The sequence below is a fragment of the Mobula hypostoma genome, chromosome 4 (genome assembly GCF_963921235.1).
Source record: "Mobula hypostoma chromosome 4, sMobHyp1.1, whole genome shotgun sequence".
Classification (NCBI taxonomy): Eukaryota; Metazoa; Chordata; class Chondrichthyes; order Myliobatiformes; family Myliobatidae; genus Mobula; species Mobula hypostoma.
In genome coordinates this window covers 5,352,671-5,373,205 of record NC_086100.1, presented here as the reverse complement: position 1 = coordinate 5,373,205, position 20,535 = coordinate 5,352,671, and the positions used below count along the sequence as shown (strand labels likewise).

Sequence of the window (20,535 nt, the reverse complement as noted above, 5' to 3'; positions counted from 1 at the left end):
ATATCTAACTTCCTTTTAAACATAGCTAATGAACTGGCCTCAACAGTTTGCTGTGGCAGAGAATTCCACAGATTCACCACTCTCTGTGTGAAGAAGTTTTTCCTAACCTCGGTCCTAAAAGGCTTCCCCTCTATCCTCAAACTGTGACCCCTCGTTCTAGACCTCCCCAACATCGGGAACAATCTTCCTGCATCTAGCCTGTCCAATCCCTTTAGGATCTTATACGTTTCAATCAGATCCCCCCTCAATCTTCTAAATTCCAACGAGTACAAGCCCAGTTCATCCAGTCTTTCTTCATATGAAAGACCTGCCATCCCAGGAATCAATCTGGTGAACCTTCTTTGTACTCCCTCTATGGCAAAGATGTCTTTCCTCAGATTAGGGGACCAAAACTGCACACAATACTCCAGGTGTGGTCTCACCAAGGCCTTGTACAACTGCAGTAGTACCTCCCTGCTCCTGTACTCGAATCCTCTCGCTATAAATGCCAGCATACCGTTCGCCTTTTTCACCGCCTGCTGTACCTGCATGCCCACTTTCAATGACTGGTGTATAATGACACCCAGGTCTCGTTGCACCTCCCCTTTTCCTAATCGGCCACCATTCAGATAATAATCTGTTTTCCTATTTTTGCCACCAAAGTGGATAACTTCACATTTATCCACATTAAATTGCATCTGCCATGAGTTTGCCCACTCACCCAACCTATCCAAGTCACCCTGCATCCTCTTAGCATCCTCCTCACTGCTAACACTGCCACCGAGCTTCGTGTCATCCGCAAACTTGGAGATGCTGCATTTAATTCCCTCATCCAAGTCATTAATATATATTGTAAACAACTGGGGTCCCAGCACTGAGCCTTGCGGTACCCCACTAGTCACCGCCTGCCATTCTGAAAAGGTCCCGTTTATTCCCACTCTTTGCTTCCTGTCTGCTAACCAATTCTCCACCCACACCAATACCTTACCCCCAATACCGTGTGCTTTAAGTTTGCACACTAATCTCCTATGTGGGACCTTGTCAAAAGCCTTTTGAAAATCCAAATATACCACATCCACTGGTTCTCCCCTATCCACTCTACTAGTTACATCCTCAAAAAATTCTATGAGATTCGTCAGACATGATTTTCCTTTCACAAATCCATGCTGACTTTGTCCGATCATTTCACCGCTTTTCAAATGTGCTGTTATCACATCCTTGATAACTGACTCCAGCAGTTTCCCCACCACCGACGTTAGGCTAACCGGCCTATAATTCCCCGGTTTCTCTCTCCCTCCTTTTTTAAAAAGTGGGGTTACATTAGCCACCCTCCAATCCTCAGGAACTAGTCCAGAATCTAACGAGTTTTGAAAAATTATCACTAATGCATCCACTATTTCTTGGGCCACTTCCTTAAGCACTCTGGGATGCAGACCATCTGGCCCTGGGGATTTATCTGCCTTCAATCCCTTCAATTTACCTAACACCACTTCCCTACTAACATGTATTTCGCTCAGTTCCTCCATCTCACTGGACCCTCTGTCCCTTACTATTTCTGGAAGATTATTTATGTCCTCCTTAGTGAAGACAGAACCAAAGTAATTATTCAATTGGTCTGCCATGTCCTTGCTCCCCATAATCAATTCACTTGTTTCTGTTTGCAGGGGACCTACATTTGTCTTTATCAGTCTTTTCCTTTTTACATATCTATAAAAGCTTTTACAGTCCGTTTTTATGTTCTCTGCCAGTTTTCTCTCTTAATCTTTTTTCCCCTTCCTAATTAAGCCCTTTGTCCTCCTCTGCTGAACTCTGAATTTCTCCCAGTCCTCAGGTGAGCCACTTTCTCTGGCTAATTTGTATGCTTCTTCTTTGGAATTGATACTATCCCTAATTTCTCTTGTCAGCCACGGGTGCACTACCTTCCTTGATTTATTCTTTTGCCAAACTGGGATGAACAATTGTTGTAGTTCATCCATGCAACCTTTAAATGCCTGCCATTGCATATCCACCGTCAATCCTTGAAGTGTCATTTGCCAGTCTATCTTAGCTAATTCATGTCTCATACCTTCAAAGTTACCCCTCTTTAAGTTCAGAACCTTTGTTTCTGAATTAACTACGTCACTCTCCATGTTAATGAAGAATTCCACCATATTATGGTCACTCTTACCCAAGGGGCCTCTCATGACAAGATCGCTAATTAACCCTTCCTCATTGCTCAAAACCCAGTCCAGAATAGCCTGCTCTCTAGTCGGTTCCTCGACATGTTGGTTCAAAAAACCATCCCGCATACATTCCAAGAAATCCTCTTCCTCAGCACCTTTACCAATTTGGTTCACCCAGTCTACATGTAGATTGAAGTCACCCATTATAACTGCTGTTCCTTTATTGCACACATTTCTAATTTCCTGTTTAATACCATCTCCGACCTCACTACTACTGTTAGGTGGCCTGTACACAACTCCCACCAGCGTCTTCTGCCCCTTAGTGTTACGCAGCTCTACCCATATCGATTCCACATCCATATGTGGAATCGTAATGTGCTGTACTATTCTATGTTCTGTGTTCTATGAATCCATGTTCAGTAATCAGTTCAGTACTGAGCTAAGTGAAATCATTCATGCCTATAGGAAGAATCGCCAGAGTCTCGGCTGATACCAAATGGTATATTCCTCACAGCTTGGAAGCAGTCTGTTATCATGGATGAAGTCGAATTCCATTACATTCAACACCACCAATGTCGGTCGGCATTATAGGTGGGGATAGGGGCCGAGAGAGAAATTGATTGGACATATGGCCTAATTCTGCTCGCATGTCTTTTGGCCATAATTTGTTAGTAATGCCCACGAACTATTCTAGGAACAGTATGTGGACAGGCTGATTAGAGGACAGGCCATATTGAACCTATTACCAAGCAAAGACACGTTCTATGTCTCAGCTGTGTCGCTGGGCGAGCAGTTGGGAGATAGTGACCACAGCTCCCTGATTTTCAGTACAATCGTGTATAAACATAGCAGCAGAAAGGATGTGAAAATATTTAATTGAGCGAAGGTATTTTCTGGGCACTCAACAGCAAATTGATATTGTTAATTTGGAGCAGATGTTTTCCTGGAAGTACACAGGAGAAACATGGAGGTAGTGTCGGGAGAAGGTTTGCTCCATTGAAATGGGGAACAGAAGGTGCGGTTGAAGGGACTATGCTTGACAAGAGGAAGAGTACTGCATTATTAACGCTCAGGAAGAAATATTCAGACTTTTGGCAGTTATAAAGTAGCCAGAAGGGAGAGACAAATTCGCGGCTTTTTAATGTAATTTCCAGTGAAACCGGAGGAATTACATGTTACGTCAGACCCGTTGTGGCGCAAAATAAACACAACGACAGAACACAAACAAATATAAAAGATAACATCGTTTTTATAAATAGATTAATAAATAAATTGACGCTGGACGCGTGAGTGTCTGTACGTAAGGATATGATAAAGTATTGTTGGTGGTGTGTTTGGTGGCGTCGGTCGGTACTGGACAGTATAACAATTTTCCCCAATTCTTTTAATTCAAAAGGTCAAAAAGGACTGCGGTCAATTGGTGGCAAGGACAGATGTTCGGGTAGAGTGGAAATCTTAAGAGGTGAAACATGGGGAACGGTCTGCGATGTTTTCTGGGATTTAGAAGATGCGGCTGTCGTCTGCAATCATCTCCATTGTGGAGCCGTGTTTTCAGCGGCCGTGGGAGCATCATTTGGTGAAGGAACTGGTACAATTTGGAAAGACGTCACTGAATGTCGCGGGAATGAGATGCGTTTGAATGACTGCCGCATTTCATCATGGAGAGACCACCCCTGTACACACAAACATGACGCCGGCGTTATCTGTTCAGGTAGGTGAATTGCCGTTTGGTATCAGCCGCACTTATCAAAATAACGATGGATCGAAAGTAATGGTAATAACATCAATTCAGAAACAACGAAGTGAGCTATATCTTATAACACATTTTATAGATGGAGTATTTGAAATTAAGTACTCTTTCATCAGTTAAGCTAAAACAGTTAATTCAAAATAGTAAGATAGTAATCGAAAAGTATAAACATGAATTTTGGACTGGATAAATGCAGAACCTTAAACATAAAGATAGGTGCAATAGAGCTAAGACAATAGAAAAGAGAGGAGTAGGATGCAATTATCCCGATGGGTGAATATAAAAATATTATGTATCTGTGGTATCAACCAGGAAAGGAATTAGGTCCCGTTGAGGAAAATGAAAGTGTTCGACGGAATTTATCCCAAGGGTTAATACAATCCAGCAGACAGAGCCCAACAGTATAAAATATAACCAAGAAAATAAATAATTTCGCTTTACCTATATTAATATATCCTTTTGACATGATATCTTGGTCCGAAACTAAGCTGCAACATTTACAAAGAAAAATAAGACCTGAATTGACAACTTCAGAAAACATTATGTACATCGAATGCGCTGAAGTTAACTCTGTCCAGGGCAAAAGGGGAAATAGGAATATGTGACATTAAAAATCTACACATCTGTCACATAAAACTTGTAAAAATATACTTTCATCAACTAAAACAGGAATCAGTACTCCAGTCACGCATATGCAATTCCGTTATGAAATATACACCAATAATCTTAAATACGACCACAGCCCAGATAAGGGAAGACATTATCACTGTTGAGGAAAATGTTAGCCGAAGCTAGAGCACAACCCTCTAGGGAAGACATCCCCACGATTTGAGCGACCAGGTGTAGACAATGACATCTAAATCCTGGCTCAGAGCTGGAGACCTCCTCCCAGAAATAGAGGGTTATTTCTGGCAATAGAGGACCAGGAGGTTAGCACAAGAAAGATCAGAAATACAAACCTGAAGAGAAAGAAATTCGAGGTGATAAATGGAGAAAATGCCGGGGGAATGATAAACAGAAGTAATAATACACATTATAGGATCCTCTTGCAGTTCAACACAATCTGATTACTTATGCAGGCAATATTAAGTGGCAAACATCATTCATCTGAATTTTGGTAGAAATATAAAATCATAAATGAAATCTACCGAGATAAGCATTCAAGTCTGATAACACAAATTATATTCTGATAGATCACTTATTACAGAAGGACAATTAAAAATTGCCGTCCGGATATAACAATACAGGATAAAAAAATCAATAACACAAATTTAAACACAGAACGTAAAAAAAAAAAAATCAGACAGAAAAGCGCCATAAATATGCTGAATTAAAAGAGGAAATTGGAAGAATTTGGAACATGAGCAAGGTACACATCATACCGATAGTAATAACAGCTTGTGTCATTCCAAACTCACTACACAATAGCATAAAACCGTCATGGCTACACGGTAATATCTATGTACATCTTCAGAAAGCCACAATATTCAACACCACAAGAATAGTCCGAAAGTGCCTCGTAATTGTCAATTCAGCCTGGTTAGCTATGACCATACCACAATGAACGCAAGCTTGAGCAAATGTGAACAAAATAAATAATCATAATAATAATAAATTATATGTGTAAAACAAGAGAAATACGCTGACTAAAAAGAGGGATTTGAAAGACGATAGAACATGAACAAGGAAGACAGAGATTTTTCCTAGAAACAAGGGGTTGCTTCTGGAACGACAGGTTAACTCAAAGGTATTATCAATAATATATAATATAAGAACAACAAATTAAAGACGATAAATGCAGAAGATGCGGAGAGAAACCAGAACGAATCCAACACATTACAGGATCCTGCCGTAGTTTAACTAAATCTGATTACTTGGAGTGCAAAAATCAAGTGGCAAACAGTGTTCACCAAATTCTTGATTTAAAATGCAAGCTCATAGACACAGAAACATAGAGACATGGAACACCTACAGTACAATACAGGCTCTTCGGCCCACAAAGCTGTGCCGAACATATCCCTACCTTAGAACTACCTAGGCTTTACCCATAGCCCTCTATTTTTCTAGCCCCATTTAGCCATCTAGGAGTCCCTAAAAAAGACCCCGTCGTTTCCGCCTCCACCATCGCCGCCGGCAGCCCATTCCACGCACTCCCATCTCCCTGTGTATTAAAAAAAAAAAAAAACCTCTGACATCTCCTGTGTACCTACTTACAAGCACATTAAAACTATGCCGTATCGTCGTAGTCAATTCAGCCCTGGAGAAAAAGCTTCTGATGATCCCCACGATCAATGTCTCTCACTACCTTGAACACATCAATCAGGGCACCTTTCATCCTCCGTCGCTCCAAGGAGAAAGGGTGGAGTTCATTCAATCTATTCCCATAAGGTATGCTTCCCCCAGGCAACATCCTTGTAAATCCTCTCATGAAGTATGTCGTACCTTATAAATGCAGTCCTGCTCTGGATTTAGAGTCAGCGTCCCACAAATTACGCTACAACAGATCAGTTATTACAGAGAGGACAATAACGATCAAGATATGATAATACAGATCAACAACCAGCAACAAGATACGGAATAGTTATAGACAATCCAAAAACACACAGAAATCAATGTGAAAATCACCAGTAATGGGCCGAATTAAATGAGGAAACCGAAAGACATAAACAGGGTATATTAGCAGTATCTACAACTGGTATGATCCAAAACTCACTAACAATAACATTAAACCAAAAGGGCAACACAGCAAAATCTACATAAATCTCCAGAAAGACAGAATATTAAACACCACTTGATTACTCAAAACGTTACTAGCAATTCAGAAACGAATTTGCTTGTCTATGCCTTTACGTCAGGTCTAACCAGCTTGAGCTGAGGAAAAAAAATGAAAATATATTATAATAACTGTGGAACTCTGGAAACTGCCTTTACCTCTTTATAATTAAAAAACGTGAGAGTTGCAAGGCGTGTAATCTGCTGGCGTTATAAGACCGTAAGACAATGGAGCAGAACTACGCTGAGTTATTATCCCTCCAAGCCAGAGTTTCCTGAACTCTCCTCACAACAGTTGACACACTTACTAACTAACCATCAATCAAACTCGGCTTTAAATATACTCAATGATTTTGCCGCCACGACCGTCAGTGACAACTCAACGAATTTACCTAGCTAAATGAGTTCTTTCTAATTGTGGTCTGCGCTGATAGAAAATTATATGGGGTTAAATACCCTGGAACTCCATGTGCATAATATAGGGTTATGCACGTAGGATTCCAGGATATTGAGTCAATATTATTTGCCGTAAATAAGAAGTACAAAACTGGAAAGAAAAAAAAAACTGCAGATACTAGAGATCTGAAATGGAAGAAAGGAATTCTGCTGATAATCAGCCCATCAGGTAGCAGCTGAGGAAGCTCAACACATGTGAGGCTTTGAGCGACATGTCCGTTCATCTGCTCTGGAAACATTAAAAAAATATAACTTGAGTTACGGTAAAGTAAACAGAGTGGTGGGAGGGTACACAGGGGATACCTATGCGAATGAAGGCTCTGACTATCCAGGTGGAACAGTTACTTTGATCGATGGTATCATCATCGTAGTTGTTTGTCATGGCGAACAGTCTAAGAGACTGTGAGCATAGGCCAACAAGGGACTTGTGATTCGAGGCCCAATGTCTGCCAGACTCAGTGTCCAGTGCCCAGGAATGGATGTTGTAGGCCCGAAGGCAGCCTGACTCGGCGTCCTTTCCGTGTGTGCGTGAGAACGACTGGAAAATAATAAAACCATAAGATAAAGGAGAAGCATTAGGCCATTCTGCCCATCTAGATGGAGTCGCCATACCACCACAGCTAATTCCGGATTCACCTGCCTTCACGCTATATCTTTTGATGCCTTAAACGATCAGGAAATGATCGAATTCCGCCTTAAATATGCCTATAGGCTTGTCCAACTGGCAGTATGAGGTCCATGAGTTCACTGTTCTCTGGCTAAACGAATTCCTCAATACCTCTGTCGAAAAAGATCCCCATACCTTAATTTTGAGGCTGTGCCCTCTGGTTCTTTATACCACCACACTAGGAAACACCCAACCACGTCCACCTGCTTCGTTCTTTCAACATTAGATAAAATTCAATTAGATGCTCCCGCACTCTTCTAAATTTCAGAGACTAAAGGCACAAAGCTGCCAAGCTCTTCTCAGATATTAACCCCTTTATTCCCTGAATCATCCTCTGAACCTCTTTTGGACGCTCACCAATGACAGCACATTCCTTCTGAGATATGGGGTCCAACATTATGCAACGTGCAGTGTGACTAATGTCTTATAAAGGCTGAACATTATTTCTTTGATTTTACAATATATCCCGCTTGAAATAGATGCCAAAGTAATATATGACTTTACTACAGAATCAACCCGTAAATTAACCTTCTGGGAGTTTTTCACGAAGTCCCTATGTTCTAAGTCCCTCTGCACCTCTAATGTTGGAACCTTCTTCTCATTTAGATAATTGTCCCGGCTATTGTTTCTTTTACCAAAATGCATTATTATATATTCCCTGACACAGTTTTCTATTGGCAACTTTTTTGCCCATTGTTTTAGTTTACCCAAGTCCAGCTGCAATGTGATATCTTCATCAGTAGTCACCACCTCTCCACCTTTCTTCGTATCATCGGCAAATTTTGCCACAAAGCCATCAATTCCATTATCCAAATCATTGACAAACAATGTGAAAAATCATTTCAGGATGTATAGAAACATAGAAACATAGAAAATAGGTGCAGGAGTAGGCCCTTCGGCCCTTCGAGCCTGCACCGCCATTTATTATGATTATAGCTGATCATCCAACTCAGAACCCCGCCCCAGCCTTCCCTCCATACCCCCTGACCCACGTAGCCACAAGGGCCATATCTAACTCCCTCTTAAATATAGCCAATGAACTGGCCTCAACAGTTTCCTGTGGCAGAGAATTCCACAGATTCACCACTCTCTGTGTGAAGAAGTTTTTCCTAATCTCGGTCCTAAAAGGCTTCCCCTCTATCCTCAAATGTGGCCCCTCGTTCTGGACTTCCCCAACATCGGGAGCAATCTTCCTGCATCTAGCGTGTCCAATCCCTTTAGGATCTTATACGTTTCAATCAGATCCCCCCTCAATCTTCTAAATTCCAACGAGTACAAGCCCAGTTCATCCAGTCTTTCTTCATATGAAAGTCCTGCCATCCCAGGAATCAATCTGGTGAACCTTCTTTGTACTCCCTCTATGGCAAAGATGACTTTCCTCAGATTAGGGGACCAAAACTGCACACAATACTCCAGGTGTGGTCTCACCAAGGCCTTGTACAACTGCAGTAGTACGTCCCTGCTCCTGTACTCGAATCCTCTCGCTATAAATGCCAGCATACCATTCGCCCTTTTCACCGCCTGCTGTACCTGCATGCCCACTTTCAATGACTGGTGTATAATGACACCCAGGTCTCGTTGCACCTCCCCTTTGCCTAATCGGCCACCATTCAGATAATAATCTGTTTTCCTATTTTTGCCACCAAAGTGGATAACTTCACATTTAACCACATTAAATTGCATCTGCCATGAATTTGCCCACTCACCCAACCTATCCAAGTCACCCTGCATCCTCTTAGTATCCTCCTCACTGCTAACACTGCCACCGAGCTTCGTGTCATCCGCAAACTTGGAGATGCTGCATTTAATTCCCTCATCCAAGTCATTAATATGTATTGTAAACAACTGGGGTCCCAGCACTGAACCTTGCGGTACCCCACTAGTCACTGCCTGCCATTCTGAAAAGGTCCCGTTTATTCCCACTCTTTGCTTCCTGTCTGTTAACCAATTCTCCACCCACACCAATACCTTACCCCCAATACCGTGTGCTTTAAGTTTGCACACTAATCTCCTGTGTGGAACCTTGTCAAAAGCCTTTTGAAAATCCAAATATACCACATCCACTGGTTCTCCCCTATCCACTCTACTAGTTACAAAAAATTCTTTGAGATTCGTCAGACATGATTTTCCTTTCACAAATCCATGCTGACTTTGTCCGATCATTTCACCGCTTTTCAAATGTGCTGTTATCACATCCTTGATAACTGACTCCAGCAGTTTCCCCACCACCGACGTTAGGCTAACTTTTCTATAATTCCCCGGTTTCTCTCTCCCTCCTTTTTTAAAAAGTGGGGTTACATTAGCCACCCTCCAATCCTCAGGAACTAGTCCAGAATCTAACGAGTTTTGAAAAATTATCACTAATGCATCCACTATTTCTTGGGCTACTTCCTTAAGCACTCTAGGATGCAGACCATCTGGCCCTGGGGATTTATCTGCCCTCAATCCCTTCAATTTACCTAACACCACTTCCCTACTAACATGTATTTCGCTCAGTTCCTCCATCTCACCGGACCCTCTGTCCCTTACTATTTCTGGAAGATTATTTATGTCCTCCTTAGTGAAGACAGAACCAAAGTAATTATTCAATTGGTCTGCCACGTCCTTGTATACATTTCGCTGACACCAGATGCTGCTATTGAAAAGCAACGTTCCCAATAAAGACCACAGATGAACAACATTCGTTAGCTGTGCCCACTCAGAAATCGCCTCTTTTATTCCCACTCACTACCTCCTACCTCTGAACCTTTGATCGATCCATGTCACAATATTTCCTGAACGACATGGGATTGTATCTTGTCGAGCAGCCTCATGTATGGCACCTTATCAAAGGTCTTCAGGAAATCCAAGTAAAAGACATCTACTTCCTCTCCTTTTCCACACTATTTGTTACTGGCTGGAAGAACTCTAACAGCTCTGTCAGGCAAGATTCCTCTTTACAGAAAATATGGTGATTTAGCCCTGCGCGGCAGACTGCAGTCTGAACGCAGAACGGAAGCTGCTTTGCTATTGATTTTTTGTTTTTGCTGTTGCTACTTCAGTATTTCTCCCCAGCATTGTGGGAATGCTAGGTCGGCGTCGGTGTGTATGGCGACATTAGCGGGCTGCCCCTAGCGCTTTGTTAGTTTATGTTGGCTGTTGATGCATTTCACTCGATCTTTCAAAGTGGATGTAATGAATAAATCTCTATCTAAACCTGAATCTACATGCAGAGGCCGATGAGCGATATCAGTTGGAGTGAATAGACAGCGAGTAAATTGTTGAACAGTGAGATAGAAAAGGGACGTTTGCTAGAAATTTTAAACAAAATAGAATATTCAAAGTGTCATAAGACGTACTGGGCATCTGAAGAGCCAGAAAATCTGAATTCGTGGCATTAAGATATCAGAAATAGCCGAGAAATGCAATTCAAATTGGCCTCTTGATTGTGGCTTCAGCTTCTGGTTGTGTGCGGGAGCAAATGCAAGTCGTCTCCTACTTGCAACGCAATGCAAATTTTAAAACGATTTCCCTACAATTATTGAATTATATAATAGTCACGGGCTGGAATCAGCTTGTTATGAAAGCTGCAACCAAGGGCAATTGATTTGTACAACGTAGAATAACGACGGAAAATTGTCTTTGAATTATATATTTTACAAACAATTTAAAAGCGACTTTAAGTAACGAACAATTGGAAGATTTCATTCTACAATCTGAAACATGAGGGCTAGTTTTTTTTTCTCTCTCTGATGTTAGGAAAATATCCTCTCATCACTGCTACATATAATAAAATTCCCACGGAAACAGATGGGGCAGTGCGGAATTCTGTAATGTGGCATACCACAAAATAGTTTCCAGTTGTCAAATACTGAATTTTCCAGCAATCCCTCTCCATTTTACTTGTTTCGATAAAACACATTTCCGCAGTGTTCTCACGTGACACGGCGTTAAAGTTATCATGACATCGTGACTGTGTATTTGCTACATAAAGACGCTACGCCAAGAAAACAATACTGAAATACATTAACCAATATACAGCAATGATTCAGAATGCACCTGCTGATATGCTTTTATAATGAAAAAAACGAACATTTTCGTTCATCCATGATTTATAAATATTGATAAATATGTTGAAATTTTAAAATGAATGCATTAATGTAATCTATGTTAACCTTACAAAATAAAATATAAAAAATAAAGGAATATATAAATAAGAATGTAGCTCAAGAAAATGTAATATTAAAGTTAAGTAACTGCATATAATAATAAATGAAGAATGTTCAGTGCTAAAACCGCGAGAAAACAATTATTGAAATTTAATTATCTATAATCCACATTATTAATACACAAATTTTGAATTTTTGGCCAACAAATTAACAGTAATTTCAACGAAATGCATACAATAAATTAATTTAAATAATTGAAGCCCATGCATAGAAATGGTATTACAAGGAGTTTTCGGCGCAGCTGCGGTGTTAAAATTTGTAAACTGTTGAGCATATGTGCCTGAAATGACAGGTGGAGGGTTGGAGCCAAGTAACCCAAATTGGTATCTTGGTGTATGTTTCTGGTAACATGCCCATCTGAGGTTCACGAATCTTCGGCCAAACTTCCCTCCAGGATGTTCTGAATCATCCAATTCCTTGAATAGGAATCCCTTAGTGAGAGGCTCCGTTGGTAGAATTTATAATTAATTTTTTCTACAAAAAGACCCCCTCTCACTAAAGATTAAACAAGATGGGGAGAGAGAACTTAATATAAGTTTTGTTAATGAAGATTGGTTGCGAGCTTTGAAAATGGTTAATTCTTCTTCGATATGTGCCAATCATTGTTTAATTCAGTTTAAAATTGTTCACCGCTCTACTTTAGCGAAGGAGAGCTATCCAAAATATTTCCTAATATCGATAATTACTGTGGAAGCTGTAAAGATGAAGTAGCTACTTTGTCACATGTGTTTTGGCCATGTCGCTCATTGCAATCTGTTTGGAAATCTTTATTTTATACAATTTCTAAAGCTCTGAAAATGAATTTACAGTCTAATACATTGAGTGTTCTATTTGGAAAAATTCAACATCATATTCAGGGTATTTCATTTTCAAACGAACATGGAATTGCATTTGTTACATTGTTGGCAAGAAAGGCTATTTTATTGAACTGGAAAGATATCTCTGCTCCTGCAGTAATTCAGTGGTTTTCCCAAGAAATGTTATGTCTTAGTTTGGAAAAAAAGTAGAAGTAGAACTTTTGATCCCCAATTTGATTTTGAGAGCAGGTGGGGCTCTTTTGCTGAATATTATCATTTAATTTTAATTAATATACATTGTTTCCCTCCAATTTTATGTTTAGTAAATGTGATTTGACGTTTATCGTTTTCTTTTTCTTCATATATATAAATCATTCTAAGGCGTATTGCTCCGGGAGTTGGTTCCTGATGCGTATTTTCTCTCTTTTGTTTTGTAGTTCCTGGGAATAATTTTTAGTTAGTTGGGGTTCTCTTTTTTCCTTCTTTCTCTTTTATTTTTTTTTCAATAACTTATATGAGTTAGTTTTTTCTTTAGCTTTATTAATTATATATATAATATATTTTTTTAAATAAAAAAAACATTCCTTCAGTCTGCTAGGTTTCCTCTGGCCAACGCAGTTCTGACATGTTCTTACATTCCCTTGGAGCGTAAGCATTTTATACTATATATTTCAGGTAACTGTCGCATAGCAGATTTGCAACAGTATCTAATTTAATTAATTCTGTCCAGCTTGGACACATGTGGATGTGTAACTGTTGCTTACAATATGATGATGCTGAATGTCGAAGGACATTGATAACCAATTATATTTTTCAGCGGATCAGTGGCATTTGCGGCTGGCTGCTGGAGAGGGCCGATGCGATGGCCGAGTGGAGGTTTATCAGAGTGGAGTCTGGGGCAGAGTAACTGACGATTTGTGGGATTTCAAAGACGCAGATGTGGTATGCAGACAGCTGAAGTGCGGCTCCGCAGTAAATGTTTACAACGACAGGAAATATGGAATCGGGAAAGGGCCTGTGATAATGAGCAACGTCAATTGTATTGGAGATGAATCCTACCTCTGGAACTGCACTTTCACGCAAGCGGACCATCTACCTTTCGGTGGTGATGTTGGTGTCTTTTGTTCTGGTAAGAACATTCTGTTCCTTAATAAAGTATGTACTCTGTACAGTCACAGTGTGTATTCTCTGTGCTAGTATGCCATTCCCATGGATACCATTTGCTTATTTATCAGCTCATGAACAATGAAATAAAGATCAAACGATTCGACTTTCTCAGGAACGAGTTATAAGGAAGGATAATTTATCACCACTTTAGCCCTTTTGATTCCCTATTTGCAAGGCAGGCAAACATCTGCCTAATACTGTTACAGTTAGCCTATCCACAATACTGTCGTGGTGGAGGTTCTAAACCCAGAACGACCACTCTGTATTCCTGGGAAAGATGATTCCTGACCTGCTAAGATCCACCAATTTGTGTGTGTTACACTTCATTTGCAACATCTGCAGAATCTCTTATGTATATCACAATCTACAGTTATCTTCACTTCCAGGTCCATGTTGAGATATTGATGCGATTGACCATCGCCACAGTGAGAGCCTCAAACTGATCTAATTCAAGTTCACAATCATATTCTAAGCGCAGTGGTAATCACAGCTAAATAAGCATATATGTCTCAAACTCCTGCCAGATCAAGTCTGTGAACATTTGAACCACAGACTGGAAGGAATTAAGAAAGATTGCACTGTCAAAACGTGCAGAGGACTGTTGAATGGATGTGAGCAAACTACAATCCATCGCAAATATCCTCAGTTCTTCAAGGAACAATTTGCGAAACGTGGTTGCTCATAGACTGTTTGCTCTACTGCCATCAGGCGGAGGCTACATAGTATCGGCCAGACACATCAGAAACAAAAACTGTTACTTTTCCCAAGCAATCAGGCTGATCAACAACTCCAATCAACATCACACACCTCGACACACTCAACCCCCACTGCTTTATCATTTCCTGTCAGAATAACCTTATGTACAGACAGTCATGTGCCTTGTGTCACATTATATACATTATTTTATATTTATTCTGTAGGTTTAATATTGTGTTCTTTATCTTAATGTTTTTTTTTTTATTTACTGCTGCATTCTAACCGGAGAAAAAAATGTTTCCCTATTCAATTGTGTACTGGAAACGAAATTAAACAATCTTATACTTGACCTTGAGCTTACAGATTGCAAGCACCCATAAGGCAGCCTTCTCCTTTCTGATAAATGGCCCGTGGTTTGAGAATTTATATTAAGCAGAGTAATGAAGTTACACTTGACAATTATTTATCCAGCCTGCTTGATTGCAAGCCTTAGTCAAGTTTTTTTCCGGAAAGCCAACTCATTTAATTAATATCATTTCGTGCTGCAGATAATATTCCCGTAAGGCTGGTGAATGGTGCAAGTCGTTGTGCCGGAAGGGTAGAAGTTTATTACAACGGAATCTGGGGCACCGTGTGCGATGACGCTTGGGATTTCATAGATGCACATGTTGTCTGCAAAGAACTGAACTGTGGGCATGCTGTTAATGCCACGAAGTCCAGTTGGTTTGGCCAAGGCTCAGGTCCTATCTGGATGGACAACCTCAAGTGCTCAGCGAATAATTCGGCCTTGTGGCAATGTCCGGCGAGACCATGGGGCGAGAACGATTGCATTCACAAAGAAGATGCTGGAGTTATCTGTTCGGGTGAGGAGTTCCTTAAGGCATGCAGACATGCGAATGATTTTATCTCTCTATAATGAGATGCATACTTGAAATACCACTGTAAAATAATTTCGCTATGATATTGGATAAAATTGGTATTGTTATCTCTTATCGAATAACCACCAACACTACCACTAAAGCCAAAATAGATTCAATGATTTATCTACAAATAAATCGAGAAATATTACGATAAAATATATATTTTAAATTCATTCTGATATCTGTCGTAGTTTAAAGGGAAACGATACTAATCTATCCTCTGTCGAGAGAAGACGAAAGCGGCACCTTCGACATCGTCTGTCAGCATTTGAGCGAGGCCCCTCTCTCTCTACCTCATACTTGCTTTTGCTGGAGGAAGGTGCAGGGATCGTGGTTTCGGGGTAGGATTTCATCAGCACGTATTGGTGCTTGGATTCATTTTTTTTATAGGACTCGGCAGATCAAGTTATATGCGTTTCCGGTTTCTGGTTACTGCAACGGAGTCTGGCTCTGTGACTTAGAAGAGAAGGGAGGAGTAGACGTACACTGTGTGGAGAGGGGATTCATTAGTTTGGGGATCGGACAAGAGGTACTGTGTGTGAGAACAAGATTTCCGGATGGTATGCTCCCTCCTGGTGCCACGGTCTAGGATATCTCAGCATTATTTACTGGGAAAATGAACTGCCAGAGGTCGTGGTTCATGCAATTTCCAATGACATGAGCAGGACGAGTGATGAGGTTTTCAGCAGGGATTGAGTGCCGTAGTTCTGATTTAAAGAGTAGACGTCCATGGTTGTGATCTGAGGATTGCTAACTGTCCCATATGCTGGTGAGGCCAGTCTAGGGAGGTAATGCAATTTAATACCTGGTTAAGATCATGCAATTTAATACGTGTGTAAGAGGATATCTTGCACCTGAACTAGAGGGCGACTAATATCCTAGCGGAAAGGTATGTTGATCCTGCATGGTGCGCTTGAAACTAAAGGTGTTGGTGGATGGGAGTCATAGTGCCGGAACAGCTAGTGGAGAGGATGTGGAGGCAAATGTTGGTAAGACCTCAGACGAAGTTAGGAATCAAAAGGCTGAACATGGTGCCACTAGTGTCCTGAGATCCAGGTATTTCAATGCAAGACGTATCGGAGCAAAGGCGGATAATAGTGCAGGGGAAGTGGTCACTGGTTTGCAAATACAGACCATGTGTAGTTAGGAGATGCTGAGGCTGTTGATAGGGCAAAATTTCAGTCAACAGGATGAGCTGCAACATGAATTGTGGACAAAATCAAAAAAGGGTGAACACAGTACTGAAAATATAAAATTCGAATGCACAAAGTACACAGAAGAAAGTACGAGGGCTGTTTGATATGTTCGTAGCCTAAGGTAGAACGTCAATTTGAGAAAACCTAGCACATTTATTTTTCAAAATGGTCCCCTACCACATTTACACACTTAGTCCAGCATACGAAGTGGAGCATACGAATCCCTTCTTTGTAGAAGTCGGCGTCTTGGGCCTCCAGTAAGTGGTCCACAGCAGGGGTGATTGATACGTTCGTGGCCTAAGGTAGAAGCAGATGAGTTATACAGCTCTTGTTACATGCACATGCAGTTCAGCGCTTTGAGTGGTCATGCAAGACATTTGAAACTCATCTCCTTCTACCCCAGGCCACGAACTTATCAATCACCCCACGCTGATGAACTTGCAGCACAAATGCAGATTGGCAGGTGGAATGTTTTAAGTAACTTCTAATCATGGCTGAAAGACGATTATAGCTGGGAACATAATGTCCAAGGATACATATTGCATCGAAAGGACAAGCAGGAAAGCAGAAGAGGCGGCATAACTCTGTTGGTTAAAAATGAAATCAAATAATTGGAAAGACGTGACATCGAGACGGAAGGCGTTGCATTATTTTGGGTAAAGCTAATGAACCATAAAGGTAAAAATACGCTGAGGGGATTTGCATACATACCTGTGAACAGTAGTAAGGATGTGGCTTACAAATTATAACGGAGATAGAAAATGAATGCCAATAGGCAGGTAGATTCGAAAAATCATATTGTTGCTGCATTCTAGTAAGGTGAATTTCTAGAGCGCTAACAAGATTTCTTTTCACAGAAGATCGTAGTTGAGCCCATTAGAGGATCGTGTATTCCGGAATGAGTGTTGTGCAATGAAGCCGAGCTGATTTGAGACCTCAAAGTAAAGGAACAGTTCATAATATAATGTAATCGAATTCACCCTGCAATTTCCGAAGGGGAAGCTAAAATCAATGTATTAGTTTTATTGTGGAGTAAAATGAATTACAGAGGCATGAAAGAGGAGTTGGTGAGAATTGACTGGAACAGAACTTGGCAGGTATGACGTCAGAGCCGCAATGGCTGGAATTTCTGGAAGCAATTCGGACAGCACAGGAGATATACATCTCAAAGAGAAGTATTCTAAAGGAAAGATGACACGACCGTGGCTAACAGGAGACGACCAAGCCAACATGAAAGCCAAAGAGAGGGCATAAAATAGAGGAAAAAGTAGTCGGAAGCTGTTGGATTGGCAAACTTTTAAATACCAACATAAGGCAAGTAAAAAATCATTAAGGAGGTAAACATGGAATAAGAGTACAAGCTAGCCAATATTAAATAGGCTCATAAACGTTTCTACAGATGCACAAAGTGTAAAAGAGAGGTGAGACTGGATATCAGAGCGCAGTTAAACGATGCTGCAGAATTGTAACAGACGACAACAAAATAGCAGACGAACTGAATAAATATTTTACATCAGTCTTCACTGTGGAAGACGCAAGTACTATGGTGGAAGTTCCAGGTGTCAGGGGACATGAAGTGTGTAAAGTTACCATAATTTGAGAGAAGGTTCTTGTGTAACTAAAAGGTCTGAAGGTACATGTCACCTGCACCAAATGGTGTACACTCCATTGTTCTGAAAGAAGTTGCTGAAGAGATCGTGGAGGCATCGATGATGATCTTTCAAGAATCTGCAGAATCTGGAATGGTTCTAGAAGTCTGGACAATTGCACATGCCCTGAAGAAAGGTCTTGGCCTGAAATGTCGACTAGTTCCATTGAAGTTTCTTGATCTACTGAGTCCTTACAGCATCTTGTGTGCGTTGATTTGGATTTCCAGATTCGACACAATTTCTCCTACTTTTAATTCTGTTCGTATGTTATGACTTTATGGAAATATATCCAGTAGGACGCAGCAATAGTTCAGATTATGCAGTTAAGATTGATTTTTTTTCCCAAAAGATTGCACTGCACAACTTGACTGTGCAAGGAATGCAAATCTGAGTCAAAAATATAAACCTTTCTACGCTGCTGATATTAAAGCTCGTTATCGTCTACGGTTGTGCTTTGCCCGTCGTATCCAACAATGACAGGAAACCTGTGCGGGAGTGATTATTTTAACTGAAAAGACGTTGCACTGGGACAGTTCCATTCTCTCGACCTTGTAAATCCGTGTCCAGTGGTACTAGTAGTCGCACAAACTGGGGTCTTCCGTAGATGCAGAGAATGACCAGTTCTGTGTCTCGCCATGTCATTTGAACACAAGAAAATAAGAAATAGGAGCAGGAGTAGGCCATCTGGCCCGTCGAGACTGCTCTGACATTTAGTAAGATCATGGCTGATCAGGTCATAGATTCATCTCCATCGACCTGTATTTTTCCCAAAGGCCTTAATTCCCCTGCTGTGCAAATATCCATCCAACCTGTCTTAAATATACTTAATGAGGTCGCCTCCACTCCTTCAGTGGGCCGATAATTCGACAGATTGATCACTCTCTGAGAAAAGCAGTCCCTCCTCATCTCTGTCCTAAATCTACTCCGCCGAATCTTGAGCCTATATACCCTAGTTCTAGTATCACCTACCAGTGGAAACAAATTTCCTGCCTCTTACTTATCTATTCCTTTCATAATTTTATATATTTCTGTAAGATCTGCTCTTCTGAATTCCAGCGAGTACAGTCCAAGGAGCCTCAATCTCTTCTCATTGTCTAACACTTCATCTCTGGAATCAACCTGGTAAACCTGTGCTCCACTTCCACATCCAGTATATCCTCCTTTAAATAAGGAGAACAGAACTGCATGCAGTATTCCAGGGATGGCCTCATCTATACGTAGCATAACATCCCTGCTCTTCAATTCAATCCCTCGAGGAATGAATTCCATTTGCCTTCTTGATAGCCCGCTGTTCCAGAAAACCAAATTTTGAGATTCATACACAAGCACTCCTAAGACCCTCTGCACTGCAGTGGGCTGCAATATTTTACCACCTAAATAATAATCTGCTCTTCCGTTTTCAAGTGGATGATCTCGCATTTACCAACATTGCATGCCATCTGCCAAACCTTTGACCACTCACTTTACCTATCGATGTGTTCTCTGCATACTCTCTGTATCTTCAGCAAAATTTACTTTTCCGCTCAATATGGTATCAAAAGCAAAGTTAGATACAATGCACTCGGTCCCCTCTTCCGGATGGTTAATGCATCCATGACCTATACACCCGACGCACTCCACTCTCCACTGTTTACCAACCAGGGTAACACTCATGTATCCCATCTGGGTGATTTCTATTAATTAACCAATCCTCCACCCATGCTAATATATACTCCTTCAGCTCTATGGATCTGTATCTTATGGATAAGCCTTTTATGTGGCAATTTATCAAACGCCTTCAGGAAATCTCGGTAAATAATGTCCATCTGTTCCTCTCTATCGCCTGTGCTCGTTATATTCTCAATGAGGACTTGCCTTTTCTGAATCGATACTGTGTCTGCCTCATGGATCCATTTCTATCCAGATGCCACGCTATTTCATTTATAATGATATTTTTAAGCATTTTCACAACTACAGATGTTAACCTAACTGGCCTATAGTTACCTGCTTTTGCCTACATTGTTTTTTAAACACTGACGAGATATTCGCCTTCTTCTAATCCGCCGGGAGCTACTCAGCGTCCAGAGAATATTCCCCAAAGTTTTACTTTGACTTTAACTTCTGCCAATTGTTGATG

At 40.8% G+C, this 20,535-nt stretch overlaps 1 protein-coding gene across 1 annotated transcript in view; it reads left to right on the top strand.

The window, feature by feature from the left end:
* Positions 1 to 20,535, top strand: part of LOC134345052 (deleted in malignant brain tumors 1 protein-like) — a 33,975-nt gene that overhangs the window by 4,039 nt on the left and 9,401 nt on the right. The window contains exons 3-5 of the mRNA XM_063045186.1: positions 3,538 to 3,852; positions 13,609 to 13,920; positions 15,203 to 15,517. Coding sequence (XP_062901256.1) covers positions 3,538 to 3,852; positions 13,609 to 13,920; positions 15,203 to 15,517 — 942 coding nt within the window. The remainder of the gene's footprint in view (positions 1 to 3,537; positions 3,853 to 13,608; positions 13,921 to 15,202; positions 15,518 to 20,535) is intronic.